The sequence below is a fragment of the Rhinopithecus bieti genome, unplaced genomic scaffold (assembly GCF_001698545.2).
Source record: "Rhinopithecus bieti isolate Rb0 unplaced genomic scaffold, ASM169854v2 scaffold_28163, whole genome shotgun sequence".
NCBI classification, from domain to species: Eukaryota; Metazoa; Chordata; class Mammalia; order Primates; family Cercopithecidae; genus Rhinopithecus; species Rhinopithecus bieti.
In genome coordinates this window covers 1,478,317-1,493,708 of record NW_016813718.1, presented here as the reverse complement: position 1 = coordinate 1,493,708, position 15,392 = coordinate 1,478,317, and the positions used below count along the sequence as shown (strand labels likewise).

Here is a 15,392-nt window from a genome sequence, read left to right as displayed (position 1 = left end):
TTTTTTGAGACGGAGTCTGGCTCTGTCGCCCAGGCTGGAGTGCGGTGGCCGGATCTCAGCTCACTGCAAGCTCCGCCTCCCAGGTTCACGCCATTCTCCTGCCTCCGCCTCCCAAGTAGCTGGGACTACAGGCGCCCGCCTCGTCGCCCGGCTAGTTTTTTGTATTCTTTAGTAGAGACGGGGTTTCACCGTATTAGCCAGGATGGTCTCGATCTCCTGACCTTGTGATCCGCCCGTCTCGGCCTTCCAAAGTGCTGGGATTACAGGCTTGAGCCACCGCGCCCGGCCTGAATAGCAATTTTTGTGGTAGTGGAGAAATGGAGGAGAAATGACAACTCTGGCAAGTACTAAGAATTATTTCCTAGTATTTCAGCTGGGCACAGTGGCTCACACCTGTAATCCCAACATTTCGGGAGACCAAGGCGGTAGGATTGCTTGAAGCCAGGAATTCAAGACAGGTCTGGGCAATACAGTAAGACCCCATCTCGAACTCCTGACCTTGTGATCCGCCCACCTCGGCCTCCCAAAGTGCTGGGACTACAGGCATGAGCCACCGCGCATGGCCTGTAAGACCCCATCTCTACAAAAAATGTTCTTAATTCACGGGGCATGGTGGCTCATGCCTGTGGTCCCAGCTACTCTGGAGGCTGAGGTGGGAGAATCACCTGAGTCCAGGAGTTCTAGGCTGCAGTGGGCTATGATCGCACCACTGCACTCCGGCCTGGGTGACAGAGTTAGATCTCTTCTCAATCAATCAACAAAAATATAAAATAAAAGATGTTTTAATGAGAAACAGTACAAGAGAATTTACCTGTCTTCTAGGGCTTTTTATCTAATCTAGCTTAAGAGCTAGGACATGTTTATATGAAAATATAACCACCATGCTAAGAAGGATATCATAGATGCCAAACAAATAGTACAAATAAGCAATTCCTTAAGGAGTTCAGGAGGAAACATCACATCTACTAGGGCAATCAGTAAACGCTTCAAGAGAGGAATAGAATCTGAACTGGGCTTGATGAATAATCCAATTTCAGCAGTTAGGCATTGCACAGTAAGGGACATTTGCGTGGCTCAGGAACAAGTAAGCAGGCCAGGCTGGACAAATGAAGACTGCAAGAGGCAGGGGATACTCTTAACTCCTGGGAAGTCCACTTCATCAGTCCCTGATGCCTGTGTCCTTCCAATGCCCTGGATTAACTTTGACTCTTCCTGGTATTTTCCCGAGTTGTTGTTTCTCCATTTCTCCACCACCACAAAGCCATCCAAGCTCTCATCCCCTCACTCTGAGAAGATTTCCAACTCATCTTGTTGTGTACAATCTTCCCTGTCTTCAAATCATGGAACACATGCCCCTCATGCACTACTTTATATGCATAATCCATTTACCCCAAACACAAAACTGGCCAAGGGCTAGCCACTGCCTGTAAAATAAAATTATTCTCCCTGGAATTCAAGGCCTTCTATCATCTGCTCTCTATCCACCTCTCACTCCATCACTGGACTCAAGCTTCCACAAACATCACATACAAGTTTCATGCCCATGATGTTCCTTTTATCCTAAAAAAAACTCTTTTGTTCCCAGGCAGGGCGCACATGGTTGTGCAGGTTGCATTAACTAGAATTTATATAAATGACACTCCCTGGCCAGGTGTGGTGGCTCACACCTGTAATCCTAGCACTTTGGAAGGCCGACGCGGGCAGATCACCTGAGGTCAGGAGTTCAAGACCAGCCTGACCAACATGTTTGAGAAAGCCCATCTCTACTAAAAATGCAAAAAATAAAATAAAATAAAATAAATGACACTCCCTGCTAGTTTGGGCAGTGCACAACCTCTGCAACCTTCCAACCATGGTTTGTTTCCATCATCCACCACCTTGAAGGCCTTCTCCAAACAACTGAACTCTCAGAAATCAATTGTGCCTCTGATTCCTACATCACCAACTTGACACCAGCTTTTCTTTACAACAGAAAGTTACAATATTTGGAACACCAGCAGTACCTTGAACATAGCAGATACTCAAAAGATGTTTGCAAACTATGATGGAGTAAGTCAAGAACGGCAGGTTGTCATCAAACTGTAAAGAGCCTTGAAGGCCAAGAAAGGAGTTTTGGCTTTATTTGGCAGATGTGAAATATAGTCAAATAATGAGAATGATGTTTTGGAAAGACTAATTTCAGCAACCACAAGCAAGCAGGGTTTTAGTGACTATACTTACAAGTGACAGCTTAAGGGCCCTCTCTGTTGAAGGGCAGAGGGAGCTTCCTCTGTAATAAGCAGCATCCTCATTCAGCCATTCTGCAGTTTATCTGTTTGGGATTGCAGATATTGGTTTTCATATACCTACACTCAGAGAGTGAAGCTAAAACTGGGCCATTAAGCCAAGAAAAACATGCTTTTGCTTGAAATATCTAAGTATCCAGGAAACAGCTCTGACTTGAATAATTATACACATACATAAAATACATATACACAAATAAGCATTACTTTTCTTTTCTCCCTTCACTTATTTTGCAGTCTCCCTCTTTTCCATCTCTGTGTCTTCCCTTTTTTGTTTCTTGTGTTTCTCGCCCTAAAATTACTATCCATTTCTCTCATTTCTTTACAAATGCTTTACATTAATGATCTCCATATGGCCCTTTCCCTCTCCTAAAACACCCTCCCTCCCCCTAAGATTATATTTGAGGTATTTTACTGGTTTTGCTCATATACCGGTTCAGTCAACTCCCTCATTATCTGTACTAATAATAATTCAATTCTGTTTCCTTTGCCAATGTAGCTCAAACCTTCACTAACCTTAGAATTCTACAGTTACTAGAGAAAAAAAATTTCAAGACCATTTTCCCAACGCCCTCCTTAAAAAAAAAAAAAAAAAGGCATTTATTTAGGTAAATAAATTAATTTCATTGTATTGTTGGAGTACCAAATAAGTAATTCTTATCTGTAAATTCAAAATCGTTAGAACCTAATTCACTAAACAAAATGAGTTTCCTAATGAATTTCCTTTCAAAGCATGTATCTTGGATTTCAAGTCAAGAAGAAATAATAGACTCTGTGGTACTAGACAATTTTATTTACTTCTTAGATTTGTATAAAAATCCTTACTCCCTACAGGAAAAATATCATGTAGAAGTAATCCACTGCAATAGCAAGACCGCCATTCCGAACATGTACCTGCCCATCAGGAAAAGATGACAGAGCACAACCTTAAATTTAAAAAGAGAATAGAAGGAGGATCTTAAGACACTGTCAAACAGATCAACTATAATATGCAGTTTGGGTTTTGTGCCCCAAAAGACTGTCTTCTTTGAAAGTCCACCCTTAGTCTGCTTATTCCTCCCACCAAATATGCTCACTTGTACTAAAAACAGGAGAGTGCTATCACCATTGAAAGGTAAGACAGTCTAAGAAAAGACTGTAATATTTTCCCATTCATCCTAGTAAAGTGAAAAAAAAAAAAAATTACCCAAATACTGTTTTCTGGATTTAGGACACTTCAGAGTTTTCTCTGCTCTCAAGGTAATGGTTTTTTCCCTTCCTATACTACAGACCCTCTGAAAGTCGCAGTGTGAATCTTTGAAACCAAACGGTGGACAAGAGCTTTGCTAACTCCATACTTTGTAGAAAAAGGGGGGAGAAAAGAGCACAGACATTCATTATTGAGGGTCTATCGGTAAATTAACCTCCTTTATAATATAACAATTCCATTACAGCACATACTATGCCGGGGGCAGAGTGTATAGAATGTGTGGAGAGTGCACATTTCACCATAACAAGAATTCATCTTTCCAAACACTACCAAAAATTGGCAAATAATTCAAACTGCGCTTAGTTCAAGGCTTAATTGTTGAACCCTAACAATAAAAGTTCAGAAAAATCTAATTAGCAGGTTGCTCTCTGCTCAAAAGTAAACTACAAAGAGAGGACGTTTGTCTATCTCTACACGCCCCTCCCCACGCCTGGGGATTTCGCCCTCAAGAGGTGCGTCTAGTGTAAGGACCAGACCCCGCTGGTGCCCCGGACAACGCGGTGGGAGTGGGGACCGACCCGTCCCGTAGTCGGCCGCGCCTGGGGCCTCGCTGGGTCGCGCACCCCGCTGGCTCGGTCGTCCGGAGGCGGACAGAACGGAGACGGGACTGACGGACCGGACGGACAGACGCGACAGGACGGACGGGACGGGCAGAGAAGCAGTGCGTCCTACCCGGAGGGCTCCCTCCCAGGGCCGGCGGAGTACCTGCTCCGGTCATCCAGGCTGCGGTTGTCGGCTGCTGCGTTGCGCCAGTCGGGCAACGTGCTGGCGCACAGCACCACCATGGACACGATCACGAACACCACCGACACGCTGGCCAGGATCTGAGCGGCCAGCGACGACGTGGGCTCCTCGAAGGTCCGCCGCATGCGCTCCAGCCAGCGCCTGGAGGGAGCCGCCTCGGCCCCGCCGGGGCGCGCCTCGTCGCGGCCCAGCACGCCCGGCTCGTCCGCTGAGTAGAAGGTGTAGGTGTCGGACATACGGTCGTCGAGGCGGCGCTGGCAGCAGTACTCGAGGTGCGCGCCCTCTAGACCCCAGTAGATCATCTCGTTGTAGAAGGAGAGCTCGCACATCCGTGGCGCGAACCGCAACTTGCCGTGGCCGCGCACGTAGAGCAGGATGAAGCCGAAGGCCTCCGAGTGCCGGTCGAAGAAGTATTCGTTGCGCTCGCGGTCGTAGTCGTCGCACACCTCGAGCACGTCGCGCTCGGAGCGGCAGCCGTGCAGCCGGCTCACGCGGCGCAGCGGAAAGTCCTTCAGCAGCTCCCGGGACAGCGAGTACCGGGCGCCGCCCACGTTCAGCACCACCGAGGCCGCCCCGCTGCGCCCGAAGGTCATGGCTGGCCGCCCGGGGGACCTTCGGCCCGAGGGCCCCGCTGCAGCTCCCCCCCACAGCCGCCACGCGGGACCTGCCTGTCCGTGGCCGACGGGGGAGCCCGCCGTCGGGGCCCGCGCTCCCTCGGGGCTCCGCTTCTGCCTTCCGCTGGCCCGGGGATCCCTGGGCTCGAGTCTCTCTGGCAGCGCAGGCGGCGCTGCTAGCGGCGCGCCTACCGCCCCACGGTCCGTGCGGGTGCCGGGGAGGTCACCCGCCCAGGCGCCAGCGCTGACGCCCAACGGCTGGAAAAGCGGCTGTGTCCCGCGCCGCGAACCTCCGCGCCCCAAAAGCGTTGCCCACAAACACAAGAGAAAACACAAATACAGAGAGAGACAGAAGATGCCAACATACAACACAGGCCGCGCGCCGACCCCCTGAGCGGGTGCGGGACACAGAGATAAAGAAGGCGCCCGCGGCGCGGATAGCTCCCCGTCTCCCCACAGCATCCCAATATAGAGACAAGACAAGATATACACAGAAGAACACAAAGCCCCGCCGCCCGTCCAGAGCAAGAGGCAAAGTGAACGAGTTCGGAGGCGCGAGGAGACCGGCTCGCGGCGGCAGGGGGCGGGGCCATCCTGTGCAGTCCTCCTCCTCGCCCGCACGACATCCGCGCGCGCGGCTCACACACACATACACACGCCGCCTCCGCTTCCCGCACCGCGCCCGCACCCGCCCACCTTCCCCGGTCGCTCCGAAACATAATTCAACAGAACACACACAGCACATAGACCTCCGGGCTCCCGGACTCGTGGGACGCCGTCCTCCCCACAACACACAATACACAACCGAGAAAGTGGCGGGGAGGGGTCCCGCAGGGCGGGGGAGCGGGGAGCACACGGCCGGGAAATGCCTGCTCCCCGCGTCCCGCCCCGGGCCATCGGGATGACTTGGGCAGTCCCTAAGGGCCCTTTTAACAGCCCTGGTTCAAAGCCCAGTGTGGACTCGGGTGCGGGGACAGACGGCGTTTGGAGAGCTTTTTCCAGAAACTGTCCGGAGCCCAGCTCGCGTTCTGAGATCGCCCCTAAGGATTTCTCAGGGAAGGCATCCCAGCCACGGCTTTTCCTGCCGACTTTGCTCTTCCTCCCGCCGCGCGGGGCGACCCACGTACCGCGTGCTCCGAGGGCGGTTACACGCCCCAGCCCCCAGCCTTGGTGCCGCCTGCCAGCCCGCGGAGGGGAGCGGCCCCTGACCCGGCCCCGGCCCCCACGTTCTGGGGCGCGTGTCCTGAGAAGGCGCCTACATGTAGCGCGTCTGGACCCTCTCGAGATGCTGCCCTTAGAGTGGTATGAAAGTCTGGGGAGGAACCCCTTGTCACCGGCAAAAACAGCCTTTCGCCTGGTCTTCGTCTGCATCCTCCTTTTCAAAATATCTTGATTTCCCCCGCGCACACCTGACCCGGCTGCAGCGCCGGCCCTCCGAACGAGAAGAGCCCCCTGAAGGCTCCGCAGAGCGATCTACCCCGCGCTCTTGTCCGTGCCCACAGAGTGGGTTCCACTTGGCAGGGATTATTTTAAACTGCTACCAGCAATTCATTCACCTGACACCCGACACCAGCAGTCCAGCCCACCGGAGGCGAGACAGGTGAGTTGTAAGGCGAACCGTGTTAGATGCAAAACAAATACTAGAAGAAAAAAAAATAAGGGTGGGGTAGGGTGAGATGCGGTCATCTGACCACAGGGTAACCTGGCTGGTTAAAGGGAAGGGTTATTCTTTGCCCTCCGCTTTTCGTAATTTTGTAAGATTGTCCGGTGCCCGCTAGAGGTCACCAAACGGAGTCCTTTTGCTCTGGTTAAGTGGATTCCTAGTGAAAAGGCAGACAACTGAAAATGTGAGTGCTGTCTCACATAAAATAAAATCACTCTGGGTAGCTTCTTAAAGAATGAAAATCTCTGTGAGTTGTTTATCCCCAGACTTGGATAATTTATTTTAAGAGCACTTAACGTGATTAAAAACTCAAAAACAAGTTATTTGCTACTTTAGTATCTACTAAATACTTTGCTATTTAGTATCTATTTTGCTATTTAGTATCTACTAGGTAGATACTGCTACTTTGCTATTTAGTATCTAAGTAGATACTAAACAAGAAAAATATCCGTAAGAAAGTGAGTTTCAAGACAGAACTGGAGGTGCTGATGGCCATGAGTTGGCACAGAGAAAGGGCAAAACATTCCTGGTAGCAAAATCTCGAATGTGGAGGTTTAAAGTCTGTGAAAAGTATAATGCACTTGCCCACTGAAACAATGGAGATCTCAACTGCCGCATTTAGAATGGATCCTATAATCTATGGAATCCCTGGAGGTTTTAATAGCAGAAATGGCTTGATGAAAGCTTTATTTCAGGAAAATGCCTTTGCACTTTGGGTCATTCTAAGGAGAAGGTCATTTCAGTAACCCAGGAATGGGATCCCCAACCCCATGTCTGTGAGGATGAAGAAGGGTCTGTTCTGAGAAACGCTGAGACCAAGAACTTTTCAGGTCTTGAAGATGGATTTGTTGTAGGACTTGAGGATGGGGAAAAGTTTGCAGATGTGAGCCAGAGATGAGCCTGGCTTCACACCAAGAGCCAATTCATCAGGAAGCTGTTAAAAAATACTTTCTAGAAGCATCACAAGCAATAGAAGACAGAACTATAGTGTCAGTTGTTTGCTCCAACGTTATTATAGGGTTTATTTCCTGTGTTCTCTCTGTAGAATCCCTCTACTGTCTGTTGATTGTACCAGTGGAAGAAATATCTCGTTTTAAATTAAATTTGAGCTTAGAAAACAAATTAATTTGATGACAATACAATGTGTGCCTCCTAGGTATATTTTCATAAGATTTCTTAGATAGGTTTAAATCATTTCATTTATTTCAAGAGTAATATTTTTATTTGATTTTAATATCATCAACCACTGCTGCAGCAGCAATACCCAAATCATTTTCTTAAACAAAGAAAACAGTGATGCAGAAATGATAGGCTTGTCTCAATATAATCTGGTTTAGAGAGCGTTCTTAAAGCCAATTCTATTCCCTTGTACTTTGAGAAAATAATGTTGTGAATTATTATATCTAAATTCTCTCCTAGACTCCGGATGATATTTAGGCTCTTCATATCTAAACCTTTGGAATGCATTACAATTTAAAGGTAGAATTTTAGAGGTTGAAAGAATCTAGAGGTTTTCTAGTTTCAGAAACTAGGGGGAAAAAAAGAAAAGAAAGCAAATAATTACTCCCATTTTTTTCTCCCCTCCGAAGTTACAAAGCTTCAGAGATGTGGCTGTAACTTGCCCAAGCTACCCCAGCAGCAGCATCCTGGCAGAGGCTAGAATCAGGTTTTCTACTGTCGAACTCTGCTCACTCTGTTTCCAGGGCCTGGATTGCTGCCACAATCTTCTGCCTCATCTCTTTGCACTCCAGTTCTTTCCTGTCTCTATGAATTCCGAGTAAGACTACCAGAGAGCTCCTAGTTCCATCCATTTTCATCAGGGCATTCCCGAGTTCAAAAACCTGAAAGGTGACTGGGTGTGGTGGCTCACGCCTGTAATCCCAGCATTTGGAAGACCAAGGCAGGCAGATCACCCAAGTTCAGGAGTTCAAGACCAGCTTGGCCAACACAGTGAAACCCGTCTCTACTAAAAATTCAAAAAATTAGCCAGGCATGGTAGCAGGTGCCTGTAATCCCAGCTACTGGGGAGGCTGAGGCAGGAGATTGAGATTGCTTGAACCTGGGAGGCAGATGTTGTAGTGAGCCAAGATCATGCCATTGCACTCCAGCCTGGGCTACAAGAGCAAAACTCCTCTTGAAACTAGAGGTTAAAAAAAAAAAAAAAAAGGCCGGGCGCGGTGGCTCAAGCCTGTAATCCCAGCACTTTGGGAGGCCGAGATGGGCGGATCACGAGGTCAGGAGATTGAGACCATCCTGGCTAACACAGTGAAACCCCGTCTCTACTAAAAAATACAAAAAACTAGCCGGGCGAGGTGGCGGGAGCCTGTAGTCCCAGCTACTCGGGAGGCTGAGGCAGGAGAATGGCGTAAACCCGGGAGGCGGAGCTTGCAGTGAGCTGAGATCCGGCCACTGCACTCCAGCCCGGGCGACAGAGCGAGACTCCGCCTCAAAAAAAAAAAAAAAAAAAAAAAAAAAAAAAAAAAACCAGAAAGACCTAAAAGGAGTACATAAAAGTACATAATTAGAAATTGTCTATATAATAAAGTCCAAATGGGCTGGGCGCGGTGGCTCATGCCTGTAATCGGCACTTTGGGAGGCCAAGGCAGGTGGATCATGAAGTCAGGAGTTCAAGAGTAGCCTGGCCAAGATGATGACACCCTATCCCTACTAAAAATACAAAAGTTAGCCGGGCGGGTGGCACGCGCCTGTAATCCCAGCTACTCAGGACGCTGAGGCAGGAGAATCGCTTGAACCTGGGAGGCTGAAGTTGCAGTGAGCCAAGTTCACACCACTGCACTTGAGCCTAGGTGATGGAGCGAGACTCCATCTCAAAAAAAAAAAAAAAAAAAAAAGTCCAAATTGTCTATAGGGCTCTCTCTAGACTCAAATCCTGGCTGTATAACTCATTTGCTAAGCCACGTGGAGCCAGTTCCTTAAACCTCATTGATCCTCAGTTTTTCTCCTCCATAGAAGGAATACCTACATCCAAAGGGGTAATGAAAAGATCACAAGCTGATGTGAAGGTGGTAGGTAGCTCAGTGCATGACACTGGAACAATCTCACTAGAAAAATCTCACTTCATTTATGCTTCCTATAACCCAAATAAGCCATGCTTATTTCTCATTCCAGGGTTCTAAATAAACACAGATTGGATAAGTGAATTGATTTGTCTAAACATGTGACCAATAACAAAGTAACCTGGGCAGGGCGCGGTGGCTCAAGCCTGTAATCCTAGCACTTTGGGAGGCCGAGACGGGCAGATCACGAGGTCAGGAGATAGAGACCATCCTGGCTAACACGGTGAAACCCCGTCTCTACTAAAAAATACAAAAAAACTAGCCGGGCGAGGTGGCGGGCGCCTGTAGTCCCAGCTACTCCGGAGGCTGAGGCAGGAGAATGGCGTAAAGCCGGGAGGCGGAGCTTGCAGTGAGCTGAGATCCGGCCACTGCACTTCAGCCCGGGCGACAGAGCGAGACTCCGTCTCAAAAAAAAAAACAAAAAACAAAGTAACCTGAAACAAAAAATTCAGTAAAAAGTTGTGACCCTTATACTGCTGACTCTGGCTTGCACACAGATTCCTCCATCAGTTTGCATTGCATAACTGGATGTGTTCGAGGACTCTAAACACCCTGTCTGCCCCAAAGCTTTAGAAATTGAAATACCCTGTGGGCACTACTGTTCCATGCAGCTTAATTATCAACTCTGTCTGCTTTAAAAAGCACTTGCCCTGCTGGTAATTCATATTTTCGATGTTTGTGTTTAAATCAGTTTATTTCTCAGCCTCTGCCGAATCAGTTGGTACTTTTAAAAGTCAGCTTTTTTTTTTTTTTTTTGAGACGGAGTCTCGCTCTGTCGCCCAGGCTGGAGTGCAGTGGCCGGATCTCAGCTCACTGCAAGCTCCGTCTCCCGGGTTTATGCCATTCTCCTGCCTCAGCCTCCCAAGTAGCTGGGACTACAGGCGCCCGCTACGTCGCCCGGCTAGTTTTTTGTATTTTTTTTTAGTAGAGACGGGGTTTCACCGGGTTAGCCAGGATGGTCTCGATCTCCTGACCTTGTGATCCGCCCGTCTCGGCCTCCCAAAGTGCTGGGATTACAGGCTTGAGCCACCGCGCCCGGCAAAAGTCAGCTTTTTGAATGGAAATGTAGCCTTCTAATTTCTCTCATTTTAATAAATAAAAGACTAATGACTTAGCCCACTATGCACAATGACAGCTGTAGAAGATGTTCAAAAGACCACCAGGATGGCTGAATGGCAGAAAGGAGAGCTTTATTGGTGTTATCAGTTTGCAAGCCAGGAAGAGAAAGTCTCCGGTGTGGACTGAAGGTGCTCTGTCTTCAAAGAGGGGAATAACAGGTTGAGTTTTAGGCCTCACAGGGCCTGTATCATACATAATCGTCAGGCTTGGGGGAAAAGCTATACATACTTATGGGGGAGGCGCACACATGTGTAATGGGTACACATATATATAACATACATCGGGATCACTTTGTGATAGGGCTTTAGCATTAAAATGAGGTGGAATTTGGCTCTTTATGTCAACAGGTGAACTATAGGCCACAAAGACAGCTTGTGTGCTGTGTCTGTAAGCTGGCTGAAACTGATTCGAGGTCTGCAGCAGCTCATCAGAAACGAATGTTTGTAATGGCTGTCTATTCAGACAGAGTTGTTGTCATCTGGGTTGTAAACAGAATTGAAAGCTCCTATTTTTAGGGAGTTTAGCCACAGTAATTTAGAAATTTGCCAGTCAAGCCCTGAGCCCTCGACCCATCAGTAACTTGGTTTCCTTATCTTAGAGTCTGTCTTAGTTTATTAAGGGGCGTATGTTTTGGTCTCTCAGATTACAAAGGTAGAGCTGTAACACAATAGCACTATGAAGTTATCCCAAGATTCAGACGGTAGTCTTGTTTACAGAGCTCTAATACAGGGAGGTATAAGTAAAAATAGAAAAATTTGGCCGGGCATGGTGGCTCACGCCTATAATCCCAGCACTTTGTGAGGCTGAGGCAGGCAGATCACCGGAGGTCGGGAGTTCAAGACCAGCCTGGCCAACATAGTGAAACCCCATCTGTACTCAAAATACAAAAATTAGCTGGACGTGGTGGTGGGCGCCTGTAATACCAGCTACTTGGGAGGCTGAGGTGGGAGAATCGCTTGAACCTGGGAGGTGGAGGTTACAGTGAGCCGAGATCATGCCACTGTGCTCCAGCTTGGGTGACAGAGTGAGACTCCATCTCAAAAAAAAAAAAAAAAAATTAGCTGGGTGTGGTGGCACGTGCCTGTAATCCCTGCTACTCAGGAGACTGAGGCAGGAGAATCGCTTGAACCCAGGAGTTGGATGCCAGTGCACTCTAGCCTGGTGACAGAGACTCTGTCTCAAAAACAAACAGACAAACAAAAATGAGAGATACAAGAAAAGACGTAAAAGTTTTCAGATGTCTAAGGCTGAGGCAGGAAGTATGTGTAGGGGAGGGGAAAAATTTTTTTCCTCTACCTTCCTAGGTTCTTGGCCTATGGTCCTATAAATTAGACTGACAAAAGTTAAATTAACAATAGAAACACAGTTTATTCACAAGTACAGCATAGCACATTATACAGAGAAAATCAAAGCGTGGTTAGTATCAAAATCAAGGGGCTTTATGAAGCTTTTTTTTTTTCAGATGGAGTCTCACTCTATCGCCCCGGCTGGAGTGCAGTGGCACGATCTTGGCTCACTGCAAGTTCTGCCTCCCAGGTTCACGCCATTCTTCTGCCTCAGCCTCCCGAGTAGCTGGGACTACAGGCGCCTACCACCACACCCAGCTAATTTTTTGTATTTTTAGTAGAGATGGGGTTTCACCATGTTAGCCAGGATGGTCTCAATCTCCTGACCTCATGATCTGCCCGCCTCAGCCTCCCAAAGTGCTAGGATTACAGGTGTGAGCCACCGTGCCCGGCCTATATAGCATCTTAACAAAGAATAATAAATTTGCTAGGCAGCGACCAGCTAAAGGAAAAGGGGTTTAGGCTTTTAGGGGTGGCAAACTATGGGAAGGTAAACATATCAGGAAACTAACAGAAGATAAGTGTTGTTTTATAAGATGCATTATGCATTATGTAGATTCCTCTGGTGCTATCTCTAGGCTGATGAGAGGCTAGGGTCTCCAGTGGTTAAGAATCTTTCTGCCTTCCTAGTAGAGAAGAGGAGGGCATAATTTTTTTCTTATGTCTGATTCTTCTCAATTGCCTTTAGCTCAAAATAATCCTTATGTCAAAATGGCATATTTTGGGAGGCATATTCTGATCCCCTACATATGGCATGGAGGCCATTATTGTATTGTCAGCCAACCCACTCCTAACACTGTGGCTTCATTAAACTTAACATTTAGATAACATTAAAGTTACCTAACTGAACTTGAGCCCACCTACCCAATGCAGCAAAGTCAAACACTGGCATCGGGATTGCAGTGAGAGAAAGTGAGGCATTTATTGCAGAGAGCCAAGAAAGGAAAATCAGACAGCCCATGCTTAAGACCTGAATTCCCAGCCGGTTGTGGTGGCTTATGCCTGTAATCCCAGCACTTTGGGAGGCCAAGGCATGTGGATCACTTGAGGTCAGGAGTTTGAGACCAGCCTGGGCAACATGGTGAAACCCTGTCTCTATTAAAAATACAAAAATTAGCCAGGCCTGGTGGCGTATGCTTGTAATCCCAGCTACTCGGGAGGCTGAGGCAAGAGAATCACTTGAACCTGGGAGACAGAGGTTGCAGTGAGCTGAGATCGTGCCACTGCACTCCAGGCTGGGCACGGAGTGAGACTCTATCTCAAAAGTAAAAATGTAAATTTAAATTTTAAAAAGACCCAAATGCCCTGATGGCTTACAGGCAAGAGTTTTTAAAGGCAGGAAGGCAGAGGTTACAGGCAAAGTCATGAATCAGTACATCGAGGCCATACATTGGTTTGACCTGAAAAGGGGGACATCTCAAAGTGGGGGTGGGGCAATGGCCAACAGGTCATAGATGGATTCAAAGATTTCCTAATTTGCAATTGATTAAGGAGTTGAAGCTTTGTCTAAAAATTCGGGATCAGCAGAAAAGAATGTTGGCTCTGGCCTGCAGGTGTGGCCTCCTCCAGGACCCTCAGGAAGAATTTTAGAACAAAGAATGGCAGTCTGAGTTCAGTTGTTAGTCCCCCATCTGAGGTCTGTGTGCCAGTGGATCTGTTCGGTCGAGGTACGGGTTTCTGAAAAACAACTCAGGGACATATGTGCAGATGTTATCTTTACTTTCTACAGGAAAACAAACATGCTGTGATTCTAACTTCCTTAGCTATTATTGTTATTGGAAAGGGGTCCCAATCCAGCCGAGTGTGGTGGCTCACACCTGTAATCCCAGCACTTTGGGAGGCTGACGCAGCTAGATCACCTGAGTTCAGGAGTTTGAGACTAGCCTGGCCAATATGGCGAAACCCCGTCTCTACTAAAAATACAAAATTAGCCAGTGTGGTGGCACATGCCCGTAATCCCAGCTACCCAGGAGGCTGAGGCAGGAGAATCACTTGAACTCTGGAGGCGGAGGTTGCGGTAAGCCAAGATCGCGTCATTGCTCTCCAGCCTGGGCAACAAGAACGAAACTCTGTCTCAAAAAAAAAATAATAATAATACAAAAATTAGCCAGGTGTGGTGGCAGGCGCCTGTAATCCCAGCTACTCAGGAGGCTGAGGCAGGAGAATCACTTGAACCGGGAGGCAGAGGTTGCAGTGAGCTGAGATCGCACCACTGCACTCCAGCCTGGGAGACGGGGCAAGACTCTGTCTCAAATAAATACATAAATAAATAAATAATTTTTTAAAAAGGAAAGGGGTCCCAATCCAGACCCCAAGAGAGGGTTCTTGGATCTCACACAAGAAAGAATTGGAGGTGCCGGGCGCGGTGGCTCAAGCCTGTAATCCCAGCACTTTGGGAGGCCGAGACGGGCGGATCACGAGGTCAGGAGATCGAGACCATCCTGGCTAACCCGGTGAAACCCCGTCTCTACTAAAAAAAAATACAAAAAACTAGCCGGGCGAGGTGGCGGGCGCCTGTAGTCCCAGCTACTCGGGAGGCTGAGGCAGGAGAATGGCGTAAACCAGGGAGGCGGAGCTTGCAGTGAGCTGAGACCCGGCCACTGCACCCCACCCGGGGCGACAGAGCGAGACCCCGTCTCACCAAAAAAAAAAAAAAAAAAAAAGAAAGAATTGGAGGCAAGTCCATAGAGTAAAATGAAAGCAAGTTTGTTAGAGAAGTAAAGGGTTAAAGAATGGCTACTCCTTAGACAGAGCAGCTGCTCCCAAAGGCTGCTGGTTGCCCATTTTTATGGTTATTTCTTGATGATATGCTAAACAAGGGGTGGATTATTCATGACTCCCCTTTTTAGACCATATAGGGTAACTTTCTGACATTGCCATGGCATTTGCAAACTGTCATGGTGCTGGTGGGAGTGTAGCACTGAGGACTACCAGAGATCACCTCATCACCACCTTAGTTTTGGTGGGATTTGGCCAGCTTCTTTACTGCAAGCTGTTTTATCAGCAAGGTCTTTATGACCTGTATCTTGTGCTGACCTCCTATCTCAACCTGTGACTAAGAATGCCTAACGATCTGGGAAGGTAGCCCATTAGATCTCAGTCTTATTTTACCTAGCTCCTATTTATTCAAGATGGAGTTTCTCTGGTTCAAACACCTCTGACATTTTAAACTGCTATACCTTCTTGTTTCTCAGGTTGTGTATTTACTTCTCAGGGCTAGCTAGGTGACTGGAATTTACCCTGAAGGAGTTCAAGAATTTCATTTTATTTCTTTTTTTTTTTTTTTTTTTTTTTTTTT

At 47.7% G+C, this 15,392-nt stretch overlaps 2 protein-coding genes across 2 annotated transcripts in view; one reads left to right on the top strand and one right to left on the bottom strand.

Annotated features, from left to right (window-relative positions):
- The window catches only part of KCNG3 (potassium voltage-gated channel modifier subfamily G member 3), a 61,904-nt gene extending 56,704 nt beyond the window's left edge, over positions 1–5,200 (bottom strand). Inside the window, exon 1 of the mRNA XM_017848938.1 lies at positions 4,237–5,200. Within this exon, the coding sequence (XP_017704427.1) occupies positions 4,237–4,868 (632 nt within the window). The 5' untranslated portion in view covers positions 4,869–5,200. The remainder of the gene's footprint in view (positions 1–4,236) is intronic.
- The window catches only part of LOC108513206 (translation initiation factor IF-2-like), a 90,812-nt gene continuing 80,286 nt past the window's right edge, over positions 4,867–15,392 (top strand). Inside the window, exons 1-2 of the mRNA XM_017848896.1 lie at positions 4,867–5,090; positions 5,619–6,489. Coding sequence (XP_017704385.1) covers positions 4,867–5,090; positions 5,619–6,282 — 888 coding nt within the window. The 3' untranslated portion in view covers positions 6,283–6,489. The remainder of the gene's footprint in view (positions 5,091–5,618; positions 6,490–15,392) is intronic.